We start from the raw sequence: 22,519 nt of genomic DNA on the forward strand, positions 1-22,519 counted from the left end.
CTGCAGAAGTCACAGCACTTGTCACCATTGGATAAAGCCAGGAAGAAGATAAAGAGTGCAGGGCATGGGCTGAGACCTTGGGAAGCCTGGCGCGCCGCAGTCCATGGGGTCACAAAGAGTAGGACATGACTTAGTGGCTGAACGACAACAGCAAGGCTTCCCTGAGGAGACATTTGATCAGAGACCTGAAGGCGGAGAGGGAGGGAGACACACGGATGGCTAAAAGGAGAGCTCCCAGGCACACAGCGCAAGTGCAACGGCCCTGAGGTTGGATCAGGCCTGGTGTGTTCAAAGAACAGTGAGGGGGCCAGTGTGGCTGGATTGGCAGAAGCAAGAAATAGCGGAAGTTGAGCCAGAGTGGTAACAGAGGCCAGACCACATGAGGTCTTGGAGGCAACTCTGGGGTCTTTAGCTTTTTCCCTGAGTGAGGTGGGAGCCAGGCGAGTTTGGAGCAGACGAGGGACAGGATTTGGCTCAGGTTTTTACAAGATTCCTTTTACTGCTGAGTAGGGAATGGACCACAGCAGTCTGAGAGCAGGAGCTGGGGGACCAGCTGATGTTGGTACGTATCAGGGGGTCCAATCAAGGTGGTCATCTCCCTGCAGGTGTGTAAGGATACAGAGCTTTCTGTCTGAGCCAGCAAGGACCAGGGTCCTGGCCATCTCACACTTCCTGTCATGCCCACCAAGAGCGGATGAGGTTGGAGAGCATGGCAACGCACAAAACGAATAACCCAATTTAAAAACACACAGAGGAGTCTGAATAGACAGTTCTCCAAGGAAGATACACAAATGGTCGGTGAGCACATGAAAAAAACACCCCACATCATGAATCACCGGGGAAATGCAAATCAAAACAACACGCAGTACCACTTCAAACCCACTAAGATGGCCATAATTATAAAAAAACAAAACAAAACAAAGGAAAATAAGGGCTGGCAAGAATGTGGAGAGATGGAATCCTCATACATTTCTGGTGGGAATGCACAATGGTGCAACTGCTCCAGAAACTAAACTGGCAGCTTCTAGAAAGGAAGAGTGACTATATGACCCAGCAATAGATCCCGCAGAACTGAAAACACATGCTCACACATCGAGACACACACTATTGTTTCATAGTAACATTCATCATAACAGCCCCAAAGTGGAGCCAACCCAAATGCCCACTGACTGATGAATGGATGAACACAACCTGGTGTATTCACGCCGTGGAACATTATGCAGTCATGAAAAGGAGGGGAGTCCGGATTCCTGCCACAGTGTGGAATCAGCTCGCAACCACCACGCTGAGCAAAAGAAGCCAGACACAAAAGGCCACGCAGTGTGTGAGTCTATTTCCATGGAATTGTCCAGAAAAGGCAAACCAATGGAGAGGGAAGGTAGATTTGTGGTCTCCAGGGTCTGAGGGGAGAGGGGAATGCAGAGGGACAGCTCATGGGGACCAGGTTTCTTTTTGGAGAGATGAAAATACTCTGGAGTTAGATAGCAATGATGGCTACACCACCAGTGATGGTACTAAAAACCTCTGCTAAAAACGATACTGAAAACATATGACTCGTTATATGTTTTGAAAGACTGAATTTTATAGTAGATGAACTGTATGTCATTAAAGAAAAAAGGAAGGTGCTGTGACACAGTCAGAGGGCTAGTTCACAGATGGTGGTCAGGGAGGGTCTCTCCAAGAGGTGCCAGGTGACCAGAGACCTGGAGAAAGAGAGGGGTGAACTTTATAGGCAGAGGGGACAGCAAGTGCAAAGGTCCTGGGGTAGGAGCACCTACGGTGAGGCTCTCAAGGCAGCAGGAGCCCATGTGGCTGGCATGGAGAAGACTGTGGGGCTGAAAGGCTGGGGATGACCTGTGGACGAGAAGGGCCAGTAGCCAAGGAGAGAGTCTGGCTTTTATTTCAAGTGTGATGGAGACCCTCTGGAGGGTTTGAAATAGGATTTAGGAAGTAATGTGATTATGCTTTTAAAGGGTTGCAAGAGGGAACTCCCTGACTGTCCAGTGGTTAGGACTCTGCACTTTCACTGCATAGGACACAGGTTCGATCCCTGGTCGGGGAACTAAGATACTAAGACGGTGCACGCCACGCAACACACCCCACTCCCTGCGAGAAGGCTGCAAGAGCAAGAGGCAGGAGGAAGACGAGTCAGGAGACTAAATCAACACAGGTGGGAGTGGAGGCTGCGGTCCCTCACGAGCCAGGCCTGGCATCCGACTCCCCGGCTCCCAGGACAGGGGCTTTGGTGCCATGCCCAGCAGACCAGGGCGGACCACCTTCCCTTCATCCTTTTCCCCATCCCGGTCTACCTTCCTCCACCATGGCCTGTTGCCGGGGAGACAGGTGGTGGATGGACAGACTGGCTAGACTGGAGGACTGGAGTCTGGGCAGTTTGGAAGCCCCAGCAGGGGTGAGGGTGCAGGGCAGCAGGAAGCACCTCCCCACCCACCGCCTCCTCTCCCCACCCCACCCTGCCCCTGAGCCCCTCACTGAGCAGACTCAAAAGGTGCAGCTCTGGGACTCCAAGGGGGTGCGGGAAAGGACCCTTCTGTGTGCCCCTCATCTCTCTGGAAGCCAGCTTCTCCTGAAGGCTCCGTTTCCGGGATGGCAGAGCACGGGTGGGAGGAGCCCAGTGTGCACCAGCCCCGCCCAGCCCAGGTCGGGACCCAAGGACGGGACACAGGAGTGGAGACTTTTGCACCAGAGTGGGGGTTTGGAGGGGACGGGACAGGTCAGGGGCCCGACTTGAGCACCACACCTCCTGGCTTCCAACCAGAGGTGCTTCTTGCTGGCCACGAGACTTTGCTTCTCCCTGCCCACTTCCTCGTCTATAAAATAGGAGTGTTGACACTACTGCCCACATCGGGCTGTGACGAAGATGAAGGGGGTTACAGAACAGTGCCTGGCACCTGGCAACCGGAGGGCAGCTGGAGTGGGTCTGAGAAGCAGGACCAACATGACTCTTGGGTGCCATTTCTTGAGCATCAGCTATATGGCAGGTCCTATGCATTCTCCAAGGGGTCTTCCCTGGGGGCTCAGTGGTACAGAACCCGCCTGCCAGTGCAGGAGACGCAGGTTTCATCCCTGGGCTGGGAAGATCCCCTGAAGAAGGAAATGGCAGCCCGCTCCGGTGTTCTTGCCTGGAAAATCCCATGAACAGAGGGTCCTGGTGGGCTCCCGTCCATGTGGTTACAAAACATTCAGATGCAACTGAACGACTAAACAACAACAGCATGAATTTTCCAAAGGTTTCCTTGCTTGGTAATAATGGCTGATGCCTGATGGGCCCTCAGGCTCACTGGTATTGAGAGAGTCAATTCCTAGGCAGGTTGATGAGAGGCTCTGAAGCAGTGGTACTACAATATGCAGATGATATTCTGCTCTGTGCTGAGACAGAGGAAGCTTGCTCACAAGCCTCAGAAGATTTCTTAAACTTCCTGGCAGGCTGCAGTTACAAGGCATCAAGAGAAAAGGCTCAGCTTTGTCAACAGTCCGTTAGATATCTGGGCCTAATCATATCAGAAGGGACTAGCGCCATAGGCCCCGAGAGAATTAAACCTTTACTAAATTATCCCCTACCTATGACTTTAAGACAACTGAGAGGGTTTTGGGGAATCACAGGCTACTGTCGCGTTTGGATTCCGGGTTATGGGGAACTTGCCCGACCTTTATATAAACTTATCGCTGAGACTCAGCAGGCCCAAACCGACAAACTGGTTTGGTCTCCAGATACTCAAAAGGCTTTTAAGGTTCTTCAGACTGCTTTCCTGCAAGCTCCCGCTTTGAGCTTGCCCAAAGGGTCAGAATTTAATTTGTTTGTCACTGAAAGAAAAGGTATGGCCTTGGGAGTTTTGACCCATCCTCAAGGGCCTCAGCAGCAACCTATTGCTTATCTAAGCAGATAATTAGACATAATTTCACATGGGTGACCACATGTGTGTCTAAGGGTAATTGGGGCAACAGCTTTATTAACACCTGAGGCTTTAAAAATAATTCATGGATGAAATCTTACTGTATTGACTTCTCATAATGGGAGTGGAATCTTAAATTCTAAGGTTAATACTTGGATGATACAGACAGTAGGCTTCTTAAATATCAGTCATTGTTGTTAGAAGGACCAGTAAATAAGCTTAAAGTTTGTGGAAATATAAATCCTGCCACTTTGCTTCCTGAGAAGGAAAATGAAACACCTGATCACGACTGTTCCCAATTTCTAACTTTATGCAGCTCGGGAAGATCTAATGGATACCCCATTAGACAATCCTGACATGGAAATATTTACAGATGCCAGTTCTTTTGCTCGGAAGGGGAAGCGTAAAGCAGGTTACGCCGTGGTGATGGCTGAACAAGTTTTAGAAGCAAAATCTCTCCCCCAGGGAACCAGCGCTCAGTTAGCGGAGCTTGTGGCTCTGACCCGAGCTCTAGAGTTAAGCAAAGGGCAGCGAGTAAATATCTACACTGATTCTAAGTATGCTTATTTGATTTTACATGCTCATGCTGCAATATGTAAAGAAAGTTTACAACTGGCAACAGGAGAACCTATTAAGCATTTCAGAGAGATCCAGAGACTTTTAACTGCTATATATTGTCCTAAAGAAGTAGCTGTTATGCATTACAAAGGGCACAGCAGGGGCGGGAATAAAGAAGCTGAAGGTGATCAGCTGGCTGATTGTCAAGCCAGAAAAGTGGCACTTTACGAAACCCCTCACTGCAGATGCCTTTGATCTGGACAGGTGCTGTGAACAGGAAAAACCACAATACTGTGAGGAAGAATTAGAAAGATATGAGAAAAGAGGAGCAAAGATGACTGATAAAGGATGGTTACAGTCCAAGGATGGATGATTAGTAATTCCTGAAAATGCTCAATGGAAAAGTTTTCCTAAAGCCTTAGAATTAACTAATTATGTAACTCAGCTCTCAGCTTTTCAACAGGCACTAACTGAACTCCAGGAGATGGCTCCTGACCCAGCCTCTGAGTCAAGCAAGCCTCTGTTTGAGCCAAGAACCGAGGTCCTGATAAAAACATTGGGATCTGGGGGCCAATCTCTCAGGCCTCTCTGGGAAGGCCCTTACCAGGTTATTCTTTCTTTCCCACCACTGTCAAAGCGCCAGGAATTGATTCGTGGGTGCATCACACTTGAGTTAAAAGGTGGTACCTTGACCAGAACTAGGTGACGTCATTTTATGTCTTTACTTTCTATGCTCTGACTTTGTATTTTTCAGATGGGCCTGATAATCTATGTGAGCCTACTTCTGCTGACTCCAAAAGCCCCGAGTCTGCCATTTGACCCTCAAGACAACGCCTTCCTGTCCTGGGCTCATTCCGACGCTGCATTCCACAATCGGTCTAATTGCTGGGTGCTTTAATAAAACTTTATTGCACAAAAGGTCTGAGCAATCAAGCCTCGTCTCTGGCCCCGGATTGAACTCTTCTCCTCCGGAGGTCAAGAATCTTCGTGGTTCAGCAACAACCTTCCAGTATCACTTGCGGAAGGAAGTATTCCTATCGAGCCCATTTTACAGCAGATGAAACTGAGGCCCAGAAAGAGCTAAGCCATTTGCCCGAGGGCCCACCGTGGAGGGTCTAGGTCTCTAATCCAGGCAGTCTTCATGCGACCCTGGCCCCAAGTCGCCCCAAGTGGCCACATGGACCCCCACTTTTCCAGTGAGGAGACTGAGACACAGAGAGGTTTCGGCGACCTGCCCAGATGCAGGAGGAGGTTTCCGCCCGACATCTTTTGGGGTGTGGGTGGCGCTTCCTTTCCACGCCTTTCACTCCGGCTTTGCCGGAGCTCCGGAGCGGGCCCACTGTTATTGCTGGCATCACTCATCTTTCCCCAGAGAAGTCCCGAGGAGGCGCAGACAAAGGCAGGAAGCTGGGGGCCTGGGCATCTGACCCTTGAAGTGCCAGCAGCTCCTTCAGCCCACGGGCTTGGAATCCAACTTGGGCCCCAGTCACATTCCAGGGTGACTCAGCCAGAGGCCAGCGGGGCGGAGGAGGCTCTATTTTGGGGTCTGCGGTCTCTGGCCTCGTCCACTGACACTCTCACTGATTTGAGGCACTGCCAGGCCCTGGGGGGCCTGACCCTCTCATCCGCAGCTTCAGCCCACTTGGCGGACCACTGCCTGCCCTTCCCGGTTCAGATATGGAAGCAGCTCTTCTGATCCTCCTGGGAGGCTTGATTCTCACCACAGGAGTTCCTCAAAACCTGCTCATTCTTTGCTCACAGACCCTGCCGTCAATCCCACATCCTGTTCTGTCCCTCTCTCCCCCTTGAAACTTTGAGAGAATCAGGGAGGAAGTCATGTCTGGATATCACCCCCCTTTGGGCCCCTTGATGTATCCCATCCTCTCTGTACAGAAGGTGGACACTTCTTGTAGACCTAGTACTGAGAATAGTGGGAATGCTGGAGCGGGTTGCCATTTCCTTCTCTGTCTGGGACATAGTAGGCACTTAATGCGTATGTCTCAGACAGATGAGTCAGGCACACAGCTGGTCCTCAATGAGCAGCACCTGCCTCCCGGACTTGAGAGAGGGTTCGGGGAGCTAGTGCAGGTGAGGCGCCTGACACACAGCCCGCGTTCTGGATGGCCCAGAGCAGAGGCTGCTCCTTTAGCTGAGCAGCGTGGGTGGGTGGATTGCCGGACTTCTCTGCTCAGGAGTCTCAACTCCCTCAGGGCCTCGGGGAGGACTTCATGGAGGACCAGAGAGGCAGTTTGCTGCCCAGTTGAGTTGGAACCTCCTGAGCTTCTATTTAAACTGCTTAACCCATTCCTTCCCCAGGACTCATTTGCAAGCTGTTGGCTGCTCACCAAGGGTTCCGCTAATCCTCTTCCACTTTTCCCTCTCATTGCCTCCAGGGTGTAGAAAAACCACATGGCTGTCTGGCTCTTGCTTGTTTCCCCATTTTTGCGATGAACACACATTCATAGAATTGTTTCTCAGCATAATAAAAAAAAAGAAAGAAACAGTAGAGCAAGCATAGCAATAAGTAGAAAAGTTGTGTGTTGGAGGGGCAATAGGGAGTGGTGGGGACTGTGGCAAGGTTTAGAGAGGGTTCTGCTGCTGAGTCCCAGGCAAGTGCCACGGGAGAAGCAGGAAATCTGGAACTGTGTGTGTGGCCTCTCTGAGTCTCAGTTTCCTCCTCTGTAAAACAGGGGTAACAAGAGTGCCCCCTTGCTGAGCTGGAAGAAGAAAATGAGACTGGGGGTCTTAATTGGGGTCCCTGTGGGGCCTTCCAAGGGTCCAAGCAACTGCCCCCCATGGTCTACATAATGCTCCCCACCAGCTGTCAGTGACCCTAATACCCACCATAGAGCTACATGTGAAAGTCGCTCAGTCGTGTCCAACTCTTTGCAACCCTATGGACTATACAGTCTGTGGAATTCTCCAGGCCAGAATACTGGAGTGGTAGCCTTTCCCGTCTCCAGGGGATCTTTCCAACCCAGGGATTGAACCCAGGTCTCCTGCATTGCAGGTGGATTCTTTACCAGCTAAGCCACCAGGGAAGTCCATAGAACTACATGGACAGATGTCAAAACGAAAATCTAGAGGGAAACAGCAAAGGTACAGTCCAAAAACAACTCTTTACGGCATTTCCAAAAAGCCTGACAACTTAGGAAAAATTATTCATAATCCATAGGGAAACTTATCTGTGGTCTTTTTTTCTTTTTCATTTTTCCAGGCAAATGATTGAATGTATGTTTTAAGTTTCACCTGGAAAGATGTCTAGAGGTTGAAGAAAACTACGGTGAGATCATTGTTTGGAAATTCAACCAACACACTGTTCAAAACTAAAAGGTTTCCGGAAAATTTCTGCAAGCTTCAGACATACTGATTTAAACACACACACTTTCACTGCCCTGAGTTATCTATGGGCAAATGTCTACGTGGATGAGGAAAGCAGGGAGGCTGAAGGGATATGACAACCAGAGGCACCGAGGTACTCTGGATGAGATCCTGGCACAGAAAGAAGACATTAATGGAAAAACAGACGAAATTCAAATAAAGCTTGGAGTCTGGCTAATCGTAACAGGCCAGTGTTGGTTTTTTTAGCTTTAATGATTGTACCACGATAACATAAGCCATTAACAATAGCTGGAATTTGGTGAAGGGTATCTGGGAACTCTTTGTACAACTTTCCTGTAATATAAAACCAATGTAAAATAAAAGGCGTACTTTTAAAATGATCTGGAAGGTTCCTCCCAAATTAATCACCAGAAGAGGCACCGAATTGTTGGGAGGGTAGTTAGAAGGGTGTCAGTCTTATCTATAATGGGATAAATGCTTAAGTCAAATGTAATTTCTTGTTCAATTCAAATTAGTCTTTTAAATATTTTTTAAAGAGAAAGACTTACTGCCGTCTCCTCCATTTAAATTTTACTTTTCTCCTAAATGGCAGATTGTCAAAGGAGCAGGAGAAATCCTTAGGACTAGGAAGCTGAGACACTTGGTTCTCCTACTCTGCCCAGGCTATAGACCTCAGCAGAAGGGAGCCCCCTTTCCCAGAGTGAGTTTCTCAGGCATTAGGAAACACGGAGACTACTCAGCCCCTTCCCCTGGGTCGAGGAATCCTGTGGAAGGTGATTCCAGGCCCGGTAAGAGCGCATCCTTCAGGGCCGCTGCCTTCCTGGCCTCAACCCTGCCATCTGTTGTAATGGGGTGAGGAACAGGCTGCCCACAGGCTGCTGAGAGCAGGGCTGGGGGCTGATGCGGAGTTGCTGCAGGACGCAGCCAGAGGGTCAAGGGCAGGAAACGGCTTCTTCCACCGGGAGTCACACGGAGCGTGTCCACACACCCACTCTGCACCCCGGTTCTCACTCAAACCCCTTCTCAGGTACTGGCGCTGAGCTCTGGGCCAGGCCTGCGCTTCTTGCGGTCCAGCCCTGTTAGTGTGTGCGGTGGGTCATCAGCCCTCTGGGACCCCTGTCCCCGCACCTTCCCGCGCGCATCTCCCCAACTTTGGGGCCGGCCCCCTCCCCGGGGCGGGAGATGAGCGCAGAAGTCCCCTTGCCCGGCACCTGGACCCCCACCTCCAGGCTCGCCTGGGGGATGGAAGGGACGGCGGGAAGGTGACCCCCGCCCCTGCCCGGGGAACTGGAGCGGGGGTGGGGGGCTCCGACACGGGCCTGAGCGGGCTCGGCGACCCTCTGGCTGCAGCCGGGGGGCGCGCGCCCGAGCGGAGACGCCCCTTTGTCTAGCTCGGGGCCGCGCGGGCCGGCCGGGTCGTGGGGGGAGCCGGGACCCGGCCGGCTTGGGCGGCACTCACCGCGTGCGCCGGCGGGTCAGCAGCAGCAGCAACAGCAGCGCGGCCAGGAGGCCGAAGACCACGGCCCAGGACATGGCAGGGCTGGCGTCCAGGCTGAGGCGGCGGAGCGCGGGAGGCTGGCTCGGGGGCCTCGGGGGCCAAAGGGGCCCCTTCCCGGGGCCGACCCCGCCCCCAGCCCACGCCCCGCCCACCCGCCGGGGGCGGGGCCCGCGAGAGCTCCAGGGTCCCCAGGGCGGGTGGGGTCGCTCCCGGGCTCAGCTCCAGGCGGCAGGCTCCCACCCGCTGGCCCGGGAGAGGGGGCTTGGGCGGAGGAGCTGCGGAAAGTGCGGCTGCCGAAGAGGGGAGATGCGAGCTGGAAGGGAAGGCGGACGACGGGAGGGGTGATGCAGGAGAGAGGGGGGGACTACAGGGAGGGAGGGATCCTGCGGGGGGGTTGTTGAGCAGGAGTGGGGGACCCGGAGAAGAGGAAGGAAAGGAGTATGGGGGGACGGAGGGGTGGCGGGGATAGAGAGGGAAGTGCTACGGTGAGGGGTCCCATGGTGGGACAGGACAGACAGAAGTGGGAGGGGCAGGAGGGAGCCTTTCCTCCACCCTCCTCCTAAGTATCCGCCACCACGGAAGACTCTCCCCCTGCCCTGCCCTCGCCGCCCCCATCCCATCCCCACCCCAGAAGGGCTAGAGACCATTAATTAGTTTTCTATTCTGTTGGTCCAAGTGCAGTGGGGTTGGGCTGGATTATACCGCCCCTATACTGCCTTCAATAATACTTTGGCCACCTGATTGCAAAGAATTGATTCACTGGAAGAGACCCTGATGCCGGGAAAGATTGAAGGCGGGAGGAGAAGGGGACCACAGAGGATGAGATGGTTGGATGGCATCACCGACTCAATGGACATGAGTTTGAGAAAGCTCGAGGAGTTGGTGATGGACAGGGAGGGCTGGCGTGCTGCAGTCCATGGGGTCACAGAGAGTCCGACACGAGTGAGTGACTGAAGTGAATTGAACTGAACTACAGTGGAGGGACGCAAGAGCTGAGGGCGTCTGGCTCTGAGTCCCCCATTCACAATTGTTGTAATGGACCAACCAGTGAGCCTGAGTCCACCACCTGTTCCTGTAGCATGGCACACACTCAGAATACGGTGGCCATTGTCACCATTACCTGGTGCTCAGAGTGCTGGCCGGGCTTCCCAGGTGGCCCGGTGGTAAAGAATCCGCCTGCCAGTGCAGGAGACACAGGTTCGATCCCTGGGTCAGGAAGATCCCCTGGAGGAGGAAATGGTAACCCCCTGCAGCATTCTTGCCTGGGAAACCCCATGGACAGAAGAGCCTGGTGGGCTGCAGTCCATGAGGTCACAGAGAACGGGATACAGCGGAGCACACACAAGAGACCACCCCTGAGCGCTGGCGAGAACCTGGGCTCCCAGCTGGACGGCCCGGCCCTCAGTCCACCACTCCCTACACACTGCCCACCCCCATTTACACCTGGGAAACCTCGGCTTCCCTGGGGGCTCAGACGGTAAAGAGTCTGCCTGCCATGCAGGAGACCAGGGTTTAATCCCTGGGTTGGGAAGATCCCCTGGAGAAGGGAATGGCAACCCACTCCAGTGTTCTTGTCTGGAAAATTCCATGAACAGAGGAGCCTGGTGGGCTACAGTCCATGGGGTCACAAAGAGTTGGACACGAAGGAGCGACTGACACTAACCTTGGCCAGGGAACTTCACCTCTCTTAAGCCACGTCCGTATCTGGGGACAGAGAGGTCAGAGTTGTACTTGACCTTGACGAGTTGCTGTGAAGAATCCATGAGAGCTTGCCAGTAAAGGGAACCGCAAACTAGGAGTGCTGTACGCGGGTGAGCTTTCCGAGGCCGCGGGGCAGAGCGTGGAGGTGGGACCCAGGAGGTCTGGCTCTAACCCTGTGTCTGCCCCTCACTGCTGGGTGTTTCCTTTCATCTTACTGATAGCCCCTTGGAGGAATTGTTACTCTTCCCTGGCCTCCTGGCTTCTGCCCTCATCTCTCTGCAATTCATTCTCCTCACAGTAGTCAGAAGGACTCTTCTAGAACCTCAGTCAGATCCTCTACTGAACCTGCTGAGAACCTCCACGGCTCCACGTCGCTCAGCGCACAGGGTCCTGAAAGGACTCTGACCTGCCCCTGCCCGCTGTCACCTCCCTGCCCTCCTCTCCTGGCTCTGCTCCAAGTACACCCACCCCCTGCCCAGTCACGAGTGTGCCAGACTCACGCCCACCTCAGGGCCGTTGCACTCGCTGCTCCCTCTGCCACAACACTCCTCTCAGGCCTGCGCACAGCCGGCTCTTTCCACTGCGCCCCTCACCCCTCCTCAGTTGTCATCTCCTCAGAGAGGCCCTCCCTGTCTGCCTCTCTGGTCTCCAGCAGCCCCATCCACCCTGTCTGTTGCCTTGAACCGGTTTGTTTTTCTTGACAGTGCTTAACATTTCCTGCTATCTTATTAAAGATTCATTTATTTGCCTGTTTAATGTCGGCTGTCAAGGCAGTTGGATGACCCTCGTGTGGCCTCCAGCAGATTTAGAACATCAAGAGTCAAAAGGAGTTTCTTGAACCACTTGTTTATTTATCCAGCTTACCCGCCGGCGAAGCCAATAATCCCAAAAAGGCCATGGAACGGGCCCTGGAGGGTTTTCTCCAAATTTGGGGAGCCCCACGGGGCGGCCTTCTGGCAACGGGGTTCACAGCTCATCTGGGCAAGTGCTAAACAAGGTGACCCCAGGTGGTCTGCGCTTCATCCTCACGCTGAGATGGCTTCATGGGTGAAATGGGGATGAGGTGAGGAGGAGGTGACCTCATCCAGGTGGCGCACCTGTCAGATGCCGGACTCTCGGAGAGCATTAGTGGGAGCCGGTTGCCATTAGCACTTATTCCAGCCCAGCCTCTCACCATACGAGATCAAGGCTTGGTCTTGGTTTTCTGGTCTGAAAAACAGGAAGGACAGTTCCTTCCTCATAAGACTATTGTAAGGGCTGAGTTAAATGATGAGGGAATGAAATCCCTCAGCACAGGGGCCTGGTACACAGTAGGCGCTCAATAAATGTTATCTCCGAAATCCCACACCCTGGAGTGCAAACCACCATCGACTCAGCCCAAATCCCTCCCCCAGCAATAAGATGTCCTTCTTCCCCTCTCAGCCTAGGGACACCCCCCACCCCCACCAGAAGGAGGTCAGCGGCTCACGTACCAAAGAGAAAAGAACATTTGGGGGCTTCTCCCTCGCGAGTGGAATCTAGTGAAATCTGATTTTGTTCAGGAATCAAACAGGTGTTTAGGGAGATGGCCCCACTCCCGTTCCCACGGAGTGAACCAGTGTCGGCCTGAGGCAGCCAAGAACATCCCTCTTAGACAGAGACTCGGTCAAGGGTGGCCATGTGGGCACCACCTGGACATTTGTTGGAGGCTTCCGGGAATTCTTTCCTCCTTACTCTCCTCCCTATCTTTGGGGGGCCACTGTGTAAGGCATTTGTGATGGGGACATTTCCTGGGAAGGCCAGGAAAATGATAGAACCCCAAACCAGAGCTGCCGAAGAACCGTTCCTGGAACCACTCACCTCCAGACTTCTTGTTTAATGAGATAATCAGACGCCTGTGTTGCTGAGGACACCATGAGTCAGATTTTCTTTTACTTGCAGTCAAAACCTTCCCCAACTAAGATGAGTTCCAGTTATGGCTGTGCTGAGGACTACATGAGGTCATCGGGCGTCCAAAACACCTTGAACCCGGGGAGCATTCAAACATGTCACTTCTCCTCGTTAGTTTTGCTTTTTCTTTTTTTAAACAGCTCAGCCTTTCTATGCTTATCAGGCTACTAGAGGATTCAGCTCTCCAGTTATGGCATATTGCAGGAACAGGCAGGCTCTGAAAAGTAGTAGAAAAATCCCAAACTCTCCTGACCCGTGAGGACTGACAGGGCCCTGCAGAGGGCAGGGCTGATGTGGCCTCAAGAATAAAGAGGAGGGAATACAGCCCTAAGGGTGACCCCTCAGCCCATGAAGAAGGGCTTGAGGACCAGGTTCAAACCCCAACATTGCCCACTCACTTGCTGTATGGAACCTAAGCAAGGACTTCCCTGGTAGCCCAGCGATTAAGAATCTACCCACCAACGCAGGGGACACAGGTTCGAACCCTGGTCCGGGAAGTTCCCACATGCAGCAGGGTAACCGAGTCCATGAGCCACAACTGCTGAAGCCTGCGTGCCCTCGACCTTGTGCTCCACAACAACGGAAGCCACCACAATAAGAAAAGCCTACACACTGCAACTAGAGAGTAGCCCCCACTTGTCACAACGTCGTTGCTGTGTGTGGCAATAAAGACTCCGCACAGCCATAAATAAGTATTACAAAAAAAAAAAAACCTAAGCAAGTCACTTCATCTCTCTGATCCTCAACCATGTCATCTGTGCAATGGGCGTGTTGCTGGTAGTGGTGATCGCAGGCAGACATCCAGTGGAAAGTGAAGCATCTAAGCCTTCATCTGAAAAGCGAAGCCCATGTGTCAGGTGGACCTGAGGAAATGATTCCTTCCCTCCAACTCCACCAGAGGCTGCCACCCAGTGACAAGCATCCTGGGCTTTCCCCTGTAGACGTCTTGGTATGTCCAGATGTCCGCTGTCCACTAGAGTGGAGACATTTGGACAAATCCCCGAGCCCGCCCGACCTCCACTCTCTAATCTGACTGCTGTCGGGTCATAAGGATAATGTCAAGCACCGACTCCTTCAGAAAACGAGGGGGCTTCGCCTGGGAAAGGGCAGCCCTTCCTACCCCATGCCCCTGCTTCCTCTCTTCCAGGTTCACGTCTGCATGCTAGAGGTCACAAACCAAACAGTCGGAGACACACACAGGATGACCAACTCAGCCTGGCTTGCCCAGACTTCCCTGGTTTTCGTTCTGAAAGTCCCCCATCCCAGGAAATCCCTCGGTCTTGGACAAGCACGAAAGCTGGACACACGATCAGCCCACATCTGTAGTGCGTGAGTGGGTGAGGCTGGCCGGAGATTGCTTCAGCGATTGACAGCCCTCCTAGACCCCGAGGAGAGTCATCGGCAAGTCACACAGCTAATTAACTACCCCAGGCCATCCTGGGGTGGTCTCTAATTCTGACCCTTTCCCTCTATTGGAATTAGACACGCAAGCCCTCTGCCACACGTCTGCAGCGCCTCCCATTATGGACAGAGAATATCCCCGTCCATGATGGGGTGCCATCTCTGAGTGAAGACACCAGAGGAGGGGGACTTCCGTGCTTGTCCTTTGTTAAAGCTCGACACTTCCACTGTAGGGGCCGTGGGTTTGATTTCTGGTCAGGGAACTAAGATCCCACATGCCACACCATGCGGCCAGTAGGTAAATAAAATTAAATTACTTTATATTAAAAAAAAACTTAAATGTGTGTACCTTAAAAAAAAAAAAAACATACAAAGGAACCAGGTATCTCCATGTGACCTTCTTGGTTTCTGCCGTTGGCCACGATACCTGGAACGAGACTGAACTTAGTCTGCAGCCTAAAGCAGGACTCCACAGCTGACCTGCAGAGCTGTGAGTGAGGAAAGTGAGAATTTGCAATTAAAAGTCATGGAGGTTTTGAGGATTTTGTTAGGCAGCAAAAACTGACTGTTCTAGGCTTTATCTCTTAACATCTTGGAGTCCATTTCGTTAGATGTTCTTTGTACCAGTTTGACACAGAATAGGCTACTTTCCATACTTGGCTTTATCATCTGTACAAGGGGATAACAGCAGGGCTTCCCTCCCACGGAGGTTGGAAGGACTCAAGAAGGTCATGGGTCCAGTTCATACAGTAGGCCCTAAATAAAACGGGTTTTATTAGAGAAGTATAATTTTTTCAGCACTCACTTGCTGACCATATATTTACCAGCATTCTGTTAGCCTCTCTGACAAGAATTTTAGAGGAGGAAACAGAGAAGGCCAACCTCCCCCATTTTTTCCATTTTCCAACAGGAGTAGAAAAGGATCAGAGGCAGAGGGATGGAGGATATGACCTCTTTTCTAACATCCAGGCCATGGGGCTGAATTATCTGTATGGTGGGGGCATGTCTGTGGATTAGGACACCTAAGGGTCTCTAATGAACAAGGATTTCAACTGTAATAAGGCCACCCTCCAGTAGCCTTCCCCGAGGAGAGCCAGGATTATGTAGGGAATGTAATCGGCAAAAAGCCCAGAGGTGGGGAACAGCTACCCAGATGGAAGCAGGACTGAGCTGGGCGGGCTTCTGTTCCACTTTCCCAGGCAAATTCCACTTGGGCTCATCTCAGAGTGAGAGGAAGCTCAGGGGCTGTCCTGCCGCGTTCCAGGCTAGGAGGGGAGGGATGGGGCTGGGGGATGGGGCAGCTGGGCTGCAGCAAGTGTGCGCTCCTTTGATTCCCCAGGAAAAGGGGCCAAGGCGACCCCGTGGCTCCCAACCAGCTGCCTTGGCACTTTGGAGTGGAAAAAATGAGGCCGCCAGGCTTCAACCCCCTCAACTCCCTGCTGCCCTGTCTGAGCGCCAGCCTGACCCAGAAGATAAGGAGAAAAAAGACCCGTGTTGGTCGGATCCACAGACGGACCTCAGGTGCGGGCCCTCCTGCCACCTGCAGCGCCCGGAGAGCCTCCGGACCTCTGTTTTCTCCTGTTAAAAAGGGGACAGCGGTCAAAACTACTCTGTTTATGTCTCAGAAGAGTTGAAAGGACCCAGTAAGAGGGTGGGAGTAGGAAAATGGTTGCAGAAGCAAACATATTCCCCTCCTCCTTCTAGAAATTATACCAAAGTATCAAAGAGAAGGAAAAGAAAAAAACCCCCACAAACTCCATTTTTAGGAAAACCATATTCCCAGGCAGCTCAAATGGTAAAGAATATGCCCACAATGTGGGAGACCCAAGTTTGATCCCTGGGTCGGGAAGATCCCCTGGAGAAGGGAATGCAACTCACTCCAATATTCTTGCCTGGAGAAGCCCATGGACAGAGGGGCCTGGAGGGCTACAGTTTATGGCTCGCAAAGGATCAGACACGTCTGAGTGGCTAAGACACGCAGAAGAGAGTTATAACTCATGGCTTCAGACTATGTGTGACATTTCCAAAAGCGGCTTTGAAATGAGACGGCAAATCTCAGAAAGTATCAGCAAAGATGTACTTTCTGGGGAGGAGTGTTTATCTTGAAATGAAAAACTGGATTCTTTATTTATAAAACTGAAGGTAGAACCAGGGTGAATAGCGGAAGCCCTCTTGAACCTGATTTGATTCTGAGAAACAGAGATGATGTAACAAAGAATTAGAGAAAGGAGACATATTTTCAGGGAACAGTGTGTCTCTTTGACAGAGAGGAGATAATCTTTTAGTTATGAAGTCCAAGAAAGTACCCTCCTTCTTCCCATAGAGACAGTCAGTAAATTCCTGACCCAGGAAAACCAAGCCCTTTCAATGACATATTAAAAAAAAGACAAGTGTAAAAGCCTTGATACCATGATATTATAATAAACTATGCAGAAAAGAGCATAAAAATCTATCACAAATGAAAAACGTTAGCACAGAGAAGATGAAAATTATATCCAAATAATTTTGGCATGAATTAAAAAATTGAATGAGCAATTACCTCTATGAAGGAAAACAATAAAACAGATATAATTGAACGACTCAGGAAGAAGCTGGCAGGCAAAAGGAGGTAATGAATGTGAGCTGGCAGAGCTCAAGAGAGAAACAGAAGGGAGAAAACTATGGAAGTGAGACAGACTTGGAAAGAGCACGAAGGAGGACAGACTTTGCAGAAAATACATTGAGGGACATGGATGACAGAGGGGAGAAAAGGGAAAAATGAAAAAGAAGGAAAAAAAGCAGTAGAAAGACTAGAAAGGAAATGATAGGTAAGGGAGAGCCAATGTGTGCCTAATTGGAGACTTCAGTGGAGAAACACAAGTATATAAATCTGATTCAAGAAAATTTGACATAAAAGAAGCCTCACATTTGCTCACTGAAAGGTGACATTATGTGCCAGGGAAAACGACCAGAATAGCTGACACTAAACTACAGGCTAGTAAACTTATTTTACATTAAAGATAAAGAAAGAATCCTTTAGCCAACCAGGCAAACAAAACCAGATGGTCTCATTTACAATATCAGGGAGCCGGAGTGCGGAATTCAATGCTGATACATCAAGTGATTATACTACAAGGGTATTTAACAGCACAAAAGTAAGCAGTAAAAAAGATCGACTGAAATTAGAAAATGGAGGGAAAGAGAAGGGAGGATAAGAAAATGTAATTTTATGAGAGGGAACTAATAGACACTGTCATAAAAAATAAAGGATTAAAGATATATGCATAAAGTTAAACAATAGACAAAAACAAAAACAGGCAAAAACTTTCCTAAATATTGGAAGAACTACGTACAAAAACCAAAGCAAATTTTTAAAAAGCAGACATCATAGTGGAATACTTTTAACTATTCTCCCAACCCCCACCAAAAAAAAAAAACAAAAAACCCAAAATGGAAGAATTCTGACTAACTGTACCACTATAGCAATTAATGGACTTCTCTGGTAGTCCAGTGGTTAAAACTCTGTACCTCCAATGCAGGGGGGCAAGGGTTCGATCCCTGGTTGGGGAACTAAGATCCTACACAGACCCTAATGCCGGGAAGGCAGGAGGGCAGGAGGAGAAGTGGGCAACAGATGGTTGGATGGCATCACCAGCTCAATGGACGTGAGTTTGCGCAAACTCTGGGAGATGGTGAAGGACAGGGAAGCCTGGTATGCTACAGACTGTAGGGTCACATGAGTTGGACACGACTTAGCCACCAAACAATAACGACATAGCGATAAATACAAATGCGCTTAGTTGTGGAAAGAAAGAACATTTTAGGATTGAATCACAAAACAGAACCTGATTTGATGTTGTATACAAGACAGTCACGAAAATAAGAGACTGAGAAACATTAAACATGATGCAGGAGAGGTAGAATATATCGGACAAATGCAACCAAAATGGAGGGAGAAATTCAGTCTTCTATGAGATGAAATTAGAGGAGGAAAGTAGTAAACAAGATGAAGAAGAGCTCTGTCTAGTGCTAAGGGTTCAATTGTCGTTAAAGATAAGAAGATGTGAGTAACTATGTACCAAATAACCCTAAAGTTAGTCATTTAAGAATTTAAGGCACTTCTCTCAGCCTTGGACAGACCAAGAAGACAGAAAATAAACACAGAGAAGGCAAAAATAATGAACATGTATTAGATTACAAAGACAGCTTCAATAATTTTTTTAAGTGAAATAGTACAAATGATACTCTCAGGTCACAATGCAATAAGGTTAGAAAAAAGTAATACACTGATTTAAGAGCTGAAAGAAAGCTGAGCGCTGAAGAATTGATGCTTTTGAACTGTGGTGTTGGAGAAGACTCTTGAGAGTCCCTTTTACTGAAAGGAGATCAAACCAATCCATCCTAAAGGAAATCAGTCCTGAATATTCATTGGAAGGAGTGATGCTGAAGCTGAAGCTCCAATACTTTGGCCGCCTGATGCGAAGAACTGACTCATTGGGAAAGACCCTGATTCTGGGAAAGATTGAAGGTGGGAGGAGAACGGGATGGCAGAGATGAGATGGTTGGATGGCATCACCGACTCGATGGACATGGGTTTGAGTAAACTCTGGGAGTTGGTGATGGGCAGGGAGGCCTGGCGTGCTGCAGTCCATGGGGTCGCCAAGAGTCAGACACGACTGAGTAATTGAACTGATTCACCTTGAAATGTTTTAAACTATCCCTTATCTGTTTAATGAAAGAGGAAATAAACCCAATTTTGAAGAATTATCAAAACAATGATGATAGAAGTTCTATACATCAAAACCTGGGAGATTCATCTAAAGCAATATTCAGCCATAAATATCCTTATTAGCCTTGGCTCAGAGGGTAAAGAATCTGCCTGCAGTGCAGGAGACCTGGGCTCAATCCCTAGGTTGGGAAGATCCCCTGGAGAAGTAAATGGCAACCCATCCCAGTATTCTTGCCCGGAGAATTCCATGGACAGAGGAGCCTGGCAGGCTACCATCCATGGAGTCGCAAAGAGTTGGACGTGACTGAGTGACTAACACTTTCATTTTATCACTAAAAAAAGAAAATGAAGAAACTGAATTAAGCATTTGACTCAAAAAGTTTTATGAAAAGGAATGACTGAACAAAACAAATGGAAGGAAAACAAAAGTAACTAATATGAATAAAACAGAAATCGTGGAGATGCAAAATAGAAAAAAAAAAGGAAAATAAATAAATCCCCAAAGCTGGCTCTTTTGATGATGGCAGGGAATGGAGGCAACAACAATAAAACAGATAAACCATTAGTTCACATGATCCAGGAAAAATGGACAAAGTGTAAGTATGTGGAATAAGACATGATAAGGAGAGAATTAACCACAGGGGGGGAAAAAGAGAAAAAAGGATCACAAGAGTCTATTTTGTTTACCTCTATATACTTAAATTTGAAAATATGGATGAAAGGGATAATTTGTCAGGAAAATACAATTTACTACTTGGCTTCAGAACAAACACAGAAAACAGACAGAGTTCCATAGACTTGCTTCTCCAACTTTAATGGGCTCACAAAGCCCCTGAAGTTTTTTTTTTTTAAATTCTCAGTGCTGCTGTTTTACTCTTTGGCATGCAGGATTTTAGTTCCCTGACCAGGGATTGAACCCGTGCCGCCTGCAGTGGAAGTGTGGAGTCTTAACTACTGGGCCAACAGGGAAGTCCCTCACCCAAAGTTCTTATTCACGTTCGGACTCTGGTTCTGGGATTTTGCCTGAGATCCTGAACTCTATAAAGTCCTGAGATGCTCTTGCTACATTTGATAAGTGTCAAGGCCATAGAAGAAATAGAGAAGGCTGACAAAAATCTGCCCACAGAAAAACCTATCTTATGAATTGTGCAGTCAAATTCTATGAAACTTTTAAAGACTAGATCATTCTGAAACGGAGCAGGACCCTGCAGTCCTTGCCCTCTTCACCGTGTTCTCTGCCTGTCTTTTGCCAGTGGAAAACTTGAGTCAAAGAACAAGTTTAATGAAGGAAATGAGAACATACAAAAACAAAGGAAAACAGTGAAAGGAAACCAAATGATAATGATGTAGTCATTAAGCACAGTCAGGGACCTTTAGTTCCTTCTCAAGGACTATAGATAATGTTCTGAGCCATATCCTGTGAGCCGTGTTATAGATACTGAAACCCCAGGTGGGGGAACTTAACCACACGATGACCAGACTGGACCCGGGACACGAGCCGCCACAATTCCAAGCACTGGCCGCAAAGAAATGGGAGCAAGTGGACCCTGGAGCTGAAGATTAACTGGACCTAAAACAAACAAGATGACGCTGGTCAGACCACCGTTGACCAATTTGAAGATGACTGTCAGAGATCTCTGTGCTGTTTCTGCATGTAGCCCCCCACCACCACCATTTCTGTCTATAAAAGTTCTTGCTCCTCTGGTTGCCAGTAGGAGAGAGTCGGCGTTTGGACAGACGTCCGCCACCCTACTCCCCAACCCTCAGTCACCGGCATCTGATATAAAGCAAACTTTCCTTTCCACCAACCTGGCTTGTTTATGGGCTTTTGAGCAGCGAGCAGTCGGACCCAGGACACTCTTTAGGTAACAGTTCTTTTTTTTTTTTTTTTTTGGTAACAGTTCTAAGGCAGTAAAATTGTTTGAGGGCAAGGCAAAGAAAGAAAACTTTACAATTATTTTATGAGGCAGATATCATGTTGATACTCAAGCCTGACAAGAACTGCACAGAGTAACAAATTTCACTTGTGGGTAATAACGCAAAAATTCTAGTTTTTCAACTTTTCCATTGACGTATAGTTGATTTACAGTGTTGTACCAACCTCTGCTGTACAGAAAAGTGCCTTAGTTATACACATGTAGGCATTCTGCTTTTATATTCTTTTTATTAAGGTTTATCACAGGATATTGAACATAGCTCCCTGTAATGCAAAAATTCTAAAGAAAATTTTAGTAAACAGAACCATAAGCACAGTAAAAAAGAAAAATACATCATGACCAAGTGGGTTTTATTCTAGGAATGCAAAGCTAGTTCAATATTAGAAAACCTATTAATGTAATTCATGAGGAGAAAGGTCATATGGTTTTTCTTAGGGCTCAAAGGGCATTTGGGAAAGTTCGACATCCATTCTTTATAAATACTCACATACGTATTCAATAAAAATTCATGGATACTCAGTAAACTAGAAATGGATATTTACCTCTTAACATGGTAAAATATATTGGAATACATCATGCTTATTGGAAAAACCCTTGGGGCATTTCCACTAGAGGACCAAGACAAGAATGTCCATTTTCACTGCTGTAGTTTAACCTGGAACTGCATGTTTAAGATAGTATTGGAAGTGCTAATCAGTACAGATGTGTGTTGTGCTCAGTCACTCTAGTCGTGTCCGACTCTTTGAGACCTCCATGGACCGTAGCCTGCCAGGCTTCTCTGTCCGTGGGGTTTTCCAGGCAAGAATACTGGAGTGGGTTGCCATTTCCTCCTCCAGTGTAACCACCTAGGGGTAGTTAAAAAACATTTCAAGTATCTAACCCAGGGATAGTTATTTAGCCTTTGAAAAACTGGTCAGTCCACAAATCCAGAAGTGGCTATCAAAAGCCCTTCAAATATCAGCTCTTCCCAGCAGACATTAGCAGTAACGAGTTTGGGAACAAACATAAAGGAGATGTAAGTGGAGTTCAAGGTATGTGTCTTAGCTAAAAATATTGTAAAGCTCCTGCACACTGGGGTGAAAAGGGTTTAGGAATCTAGCTGGGCCAGTAACCTATTCTCATGCATTCTCATGGCATTCTTGGTATAGGACTAAAATTCAGTCCTTGTTCCAGGCACTAAGTTATCAGCTGATTCTACCACCTAATTCCACCCAATCTGAAGGTTAGCTGAATCTTCTCACCCACATCACATCTGAATTGAGTGTTTCTGCCAGTTGGAAGACTGTGGGTTCCAGTCCCATCAGTACAAATGGATGACATAAAATTGTCAGTATTACACATCATGAAATGACTCTGTGTGTAGGAGACACAAGATAATTCAGGAAGGTGTTCAGATACAAAATTAATGTGTATAAATCAGTAGCTTTCCTATATTCCAGCAACCATCAGTTGGAAGATATACCGAAAGGAAAGTTCCCATCTACAATAATAAAACTAAGATTGAATGTCATTGCTGTTGTTCAGTTATGTCTGA

At 48.9% G+C, this 22,519-nt stretch overlaps 2 protein-coding genes across 5 annotated transcripts in view; both read right to left on the reverse strand.

The window, feature by feature from the left end:
• Window positions 1–11,661, reverse strand: part of PTGIS (prostaglandin I2 synthase) — a 46,032-nt gene extending 34,371 nt beyond the window's left edge. Inside the window, exons 1-2 of one of the 4 annotated variants that reach the window (XM_043479278.1) lie at window positions 11,517–11,657; window positions 10,973–11,057 (exon numbers count right to left, since the gene is read on the reverse strand). Coding sequence is in view for 1 of the 4 variants with exons in the window: in XM_043479274.1 (XP_043335209.1) it covers window positions 9,271–9,344 (74 nt within the window). In the remaining 3 variants the exon portion in view is untranslated. Of the gene's footprint in view, window positions 1–9,270; window positions 9,578–10,972; window positions 11,058–11,516 lie in introns of those variants that run through there. The other 3 variants (XM_043479276.1, XM_043479277.1, XM_043479274.1) reach the window with 3 other exon arrangements.
• Window positions 9–7,359, reverse strand: LOC122448180. The gene is made up of 2 exons (XM_043479282.1): window positions 7,314–7,359; window positions 9–6,942 (listed from the first exon to the last, which is right to left on the reverse strand). Exon 2 carries the CDS (start codon window positions 3,233–3,235, stop codon window positions 2,306–2,308), a length of 930 nt encoding a protein of 309 aa, XP_043335217.1. The 5' UTR covers window positions 3,236–6,942; window positions 7,314–7,359; the 3' UTR covers window positions 9–2,305.
• Window positions 11,662–22,519: the final 10,858 nt, after the last annotated feature.

This window comes from Cervus canadensis, chromosome 10 (genome assembly GCF_019320065.1).
Source record: "Cervus canadensis isolate Bull #8, Minnesota chromosome 10, ASM1932006v1, whole genome shotgun sequence".
In the NCBI taxonomy this organism is placed as follows: domain Eukaryota; kingdom Metazoa; phylum Chordata; class Mammalia; order Artiodactyla; family Cervidae; genus Cervus; species Cervus canadensis.

What these genes read in the sequence shown, in the direction of transcription:
- LOC122448180 (XM_043479282.1), bottom strand. Translation starts at nt 3,235, where the DNA reads ATGCTGTTGTTGTTTAGTCGTTCAGTTGCATCTGAATGTTTTGTAACC.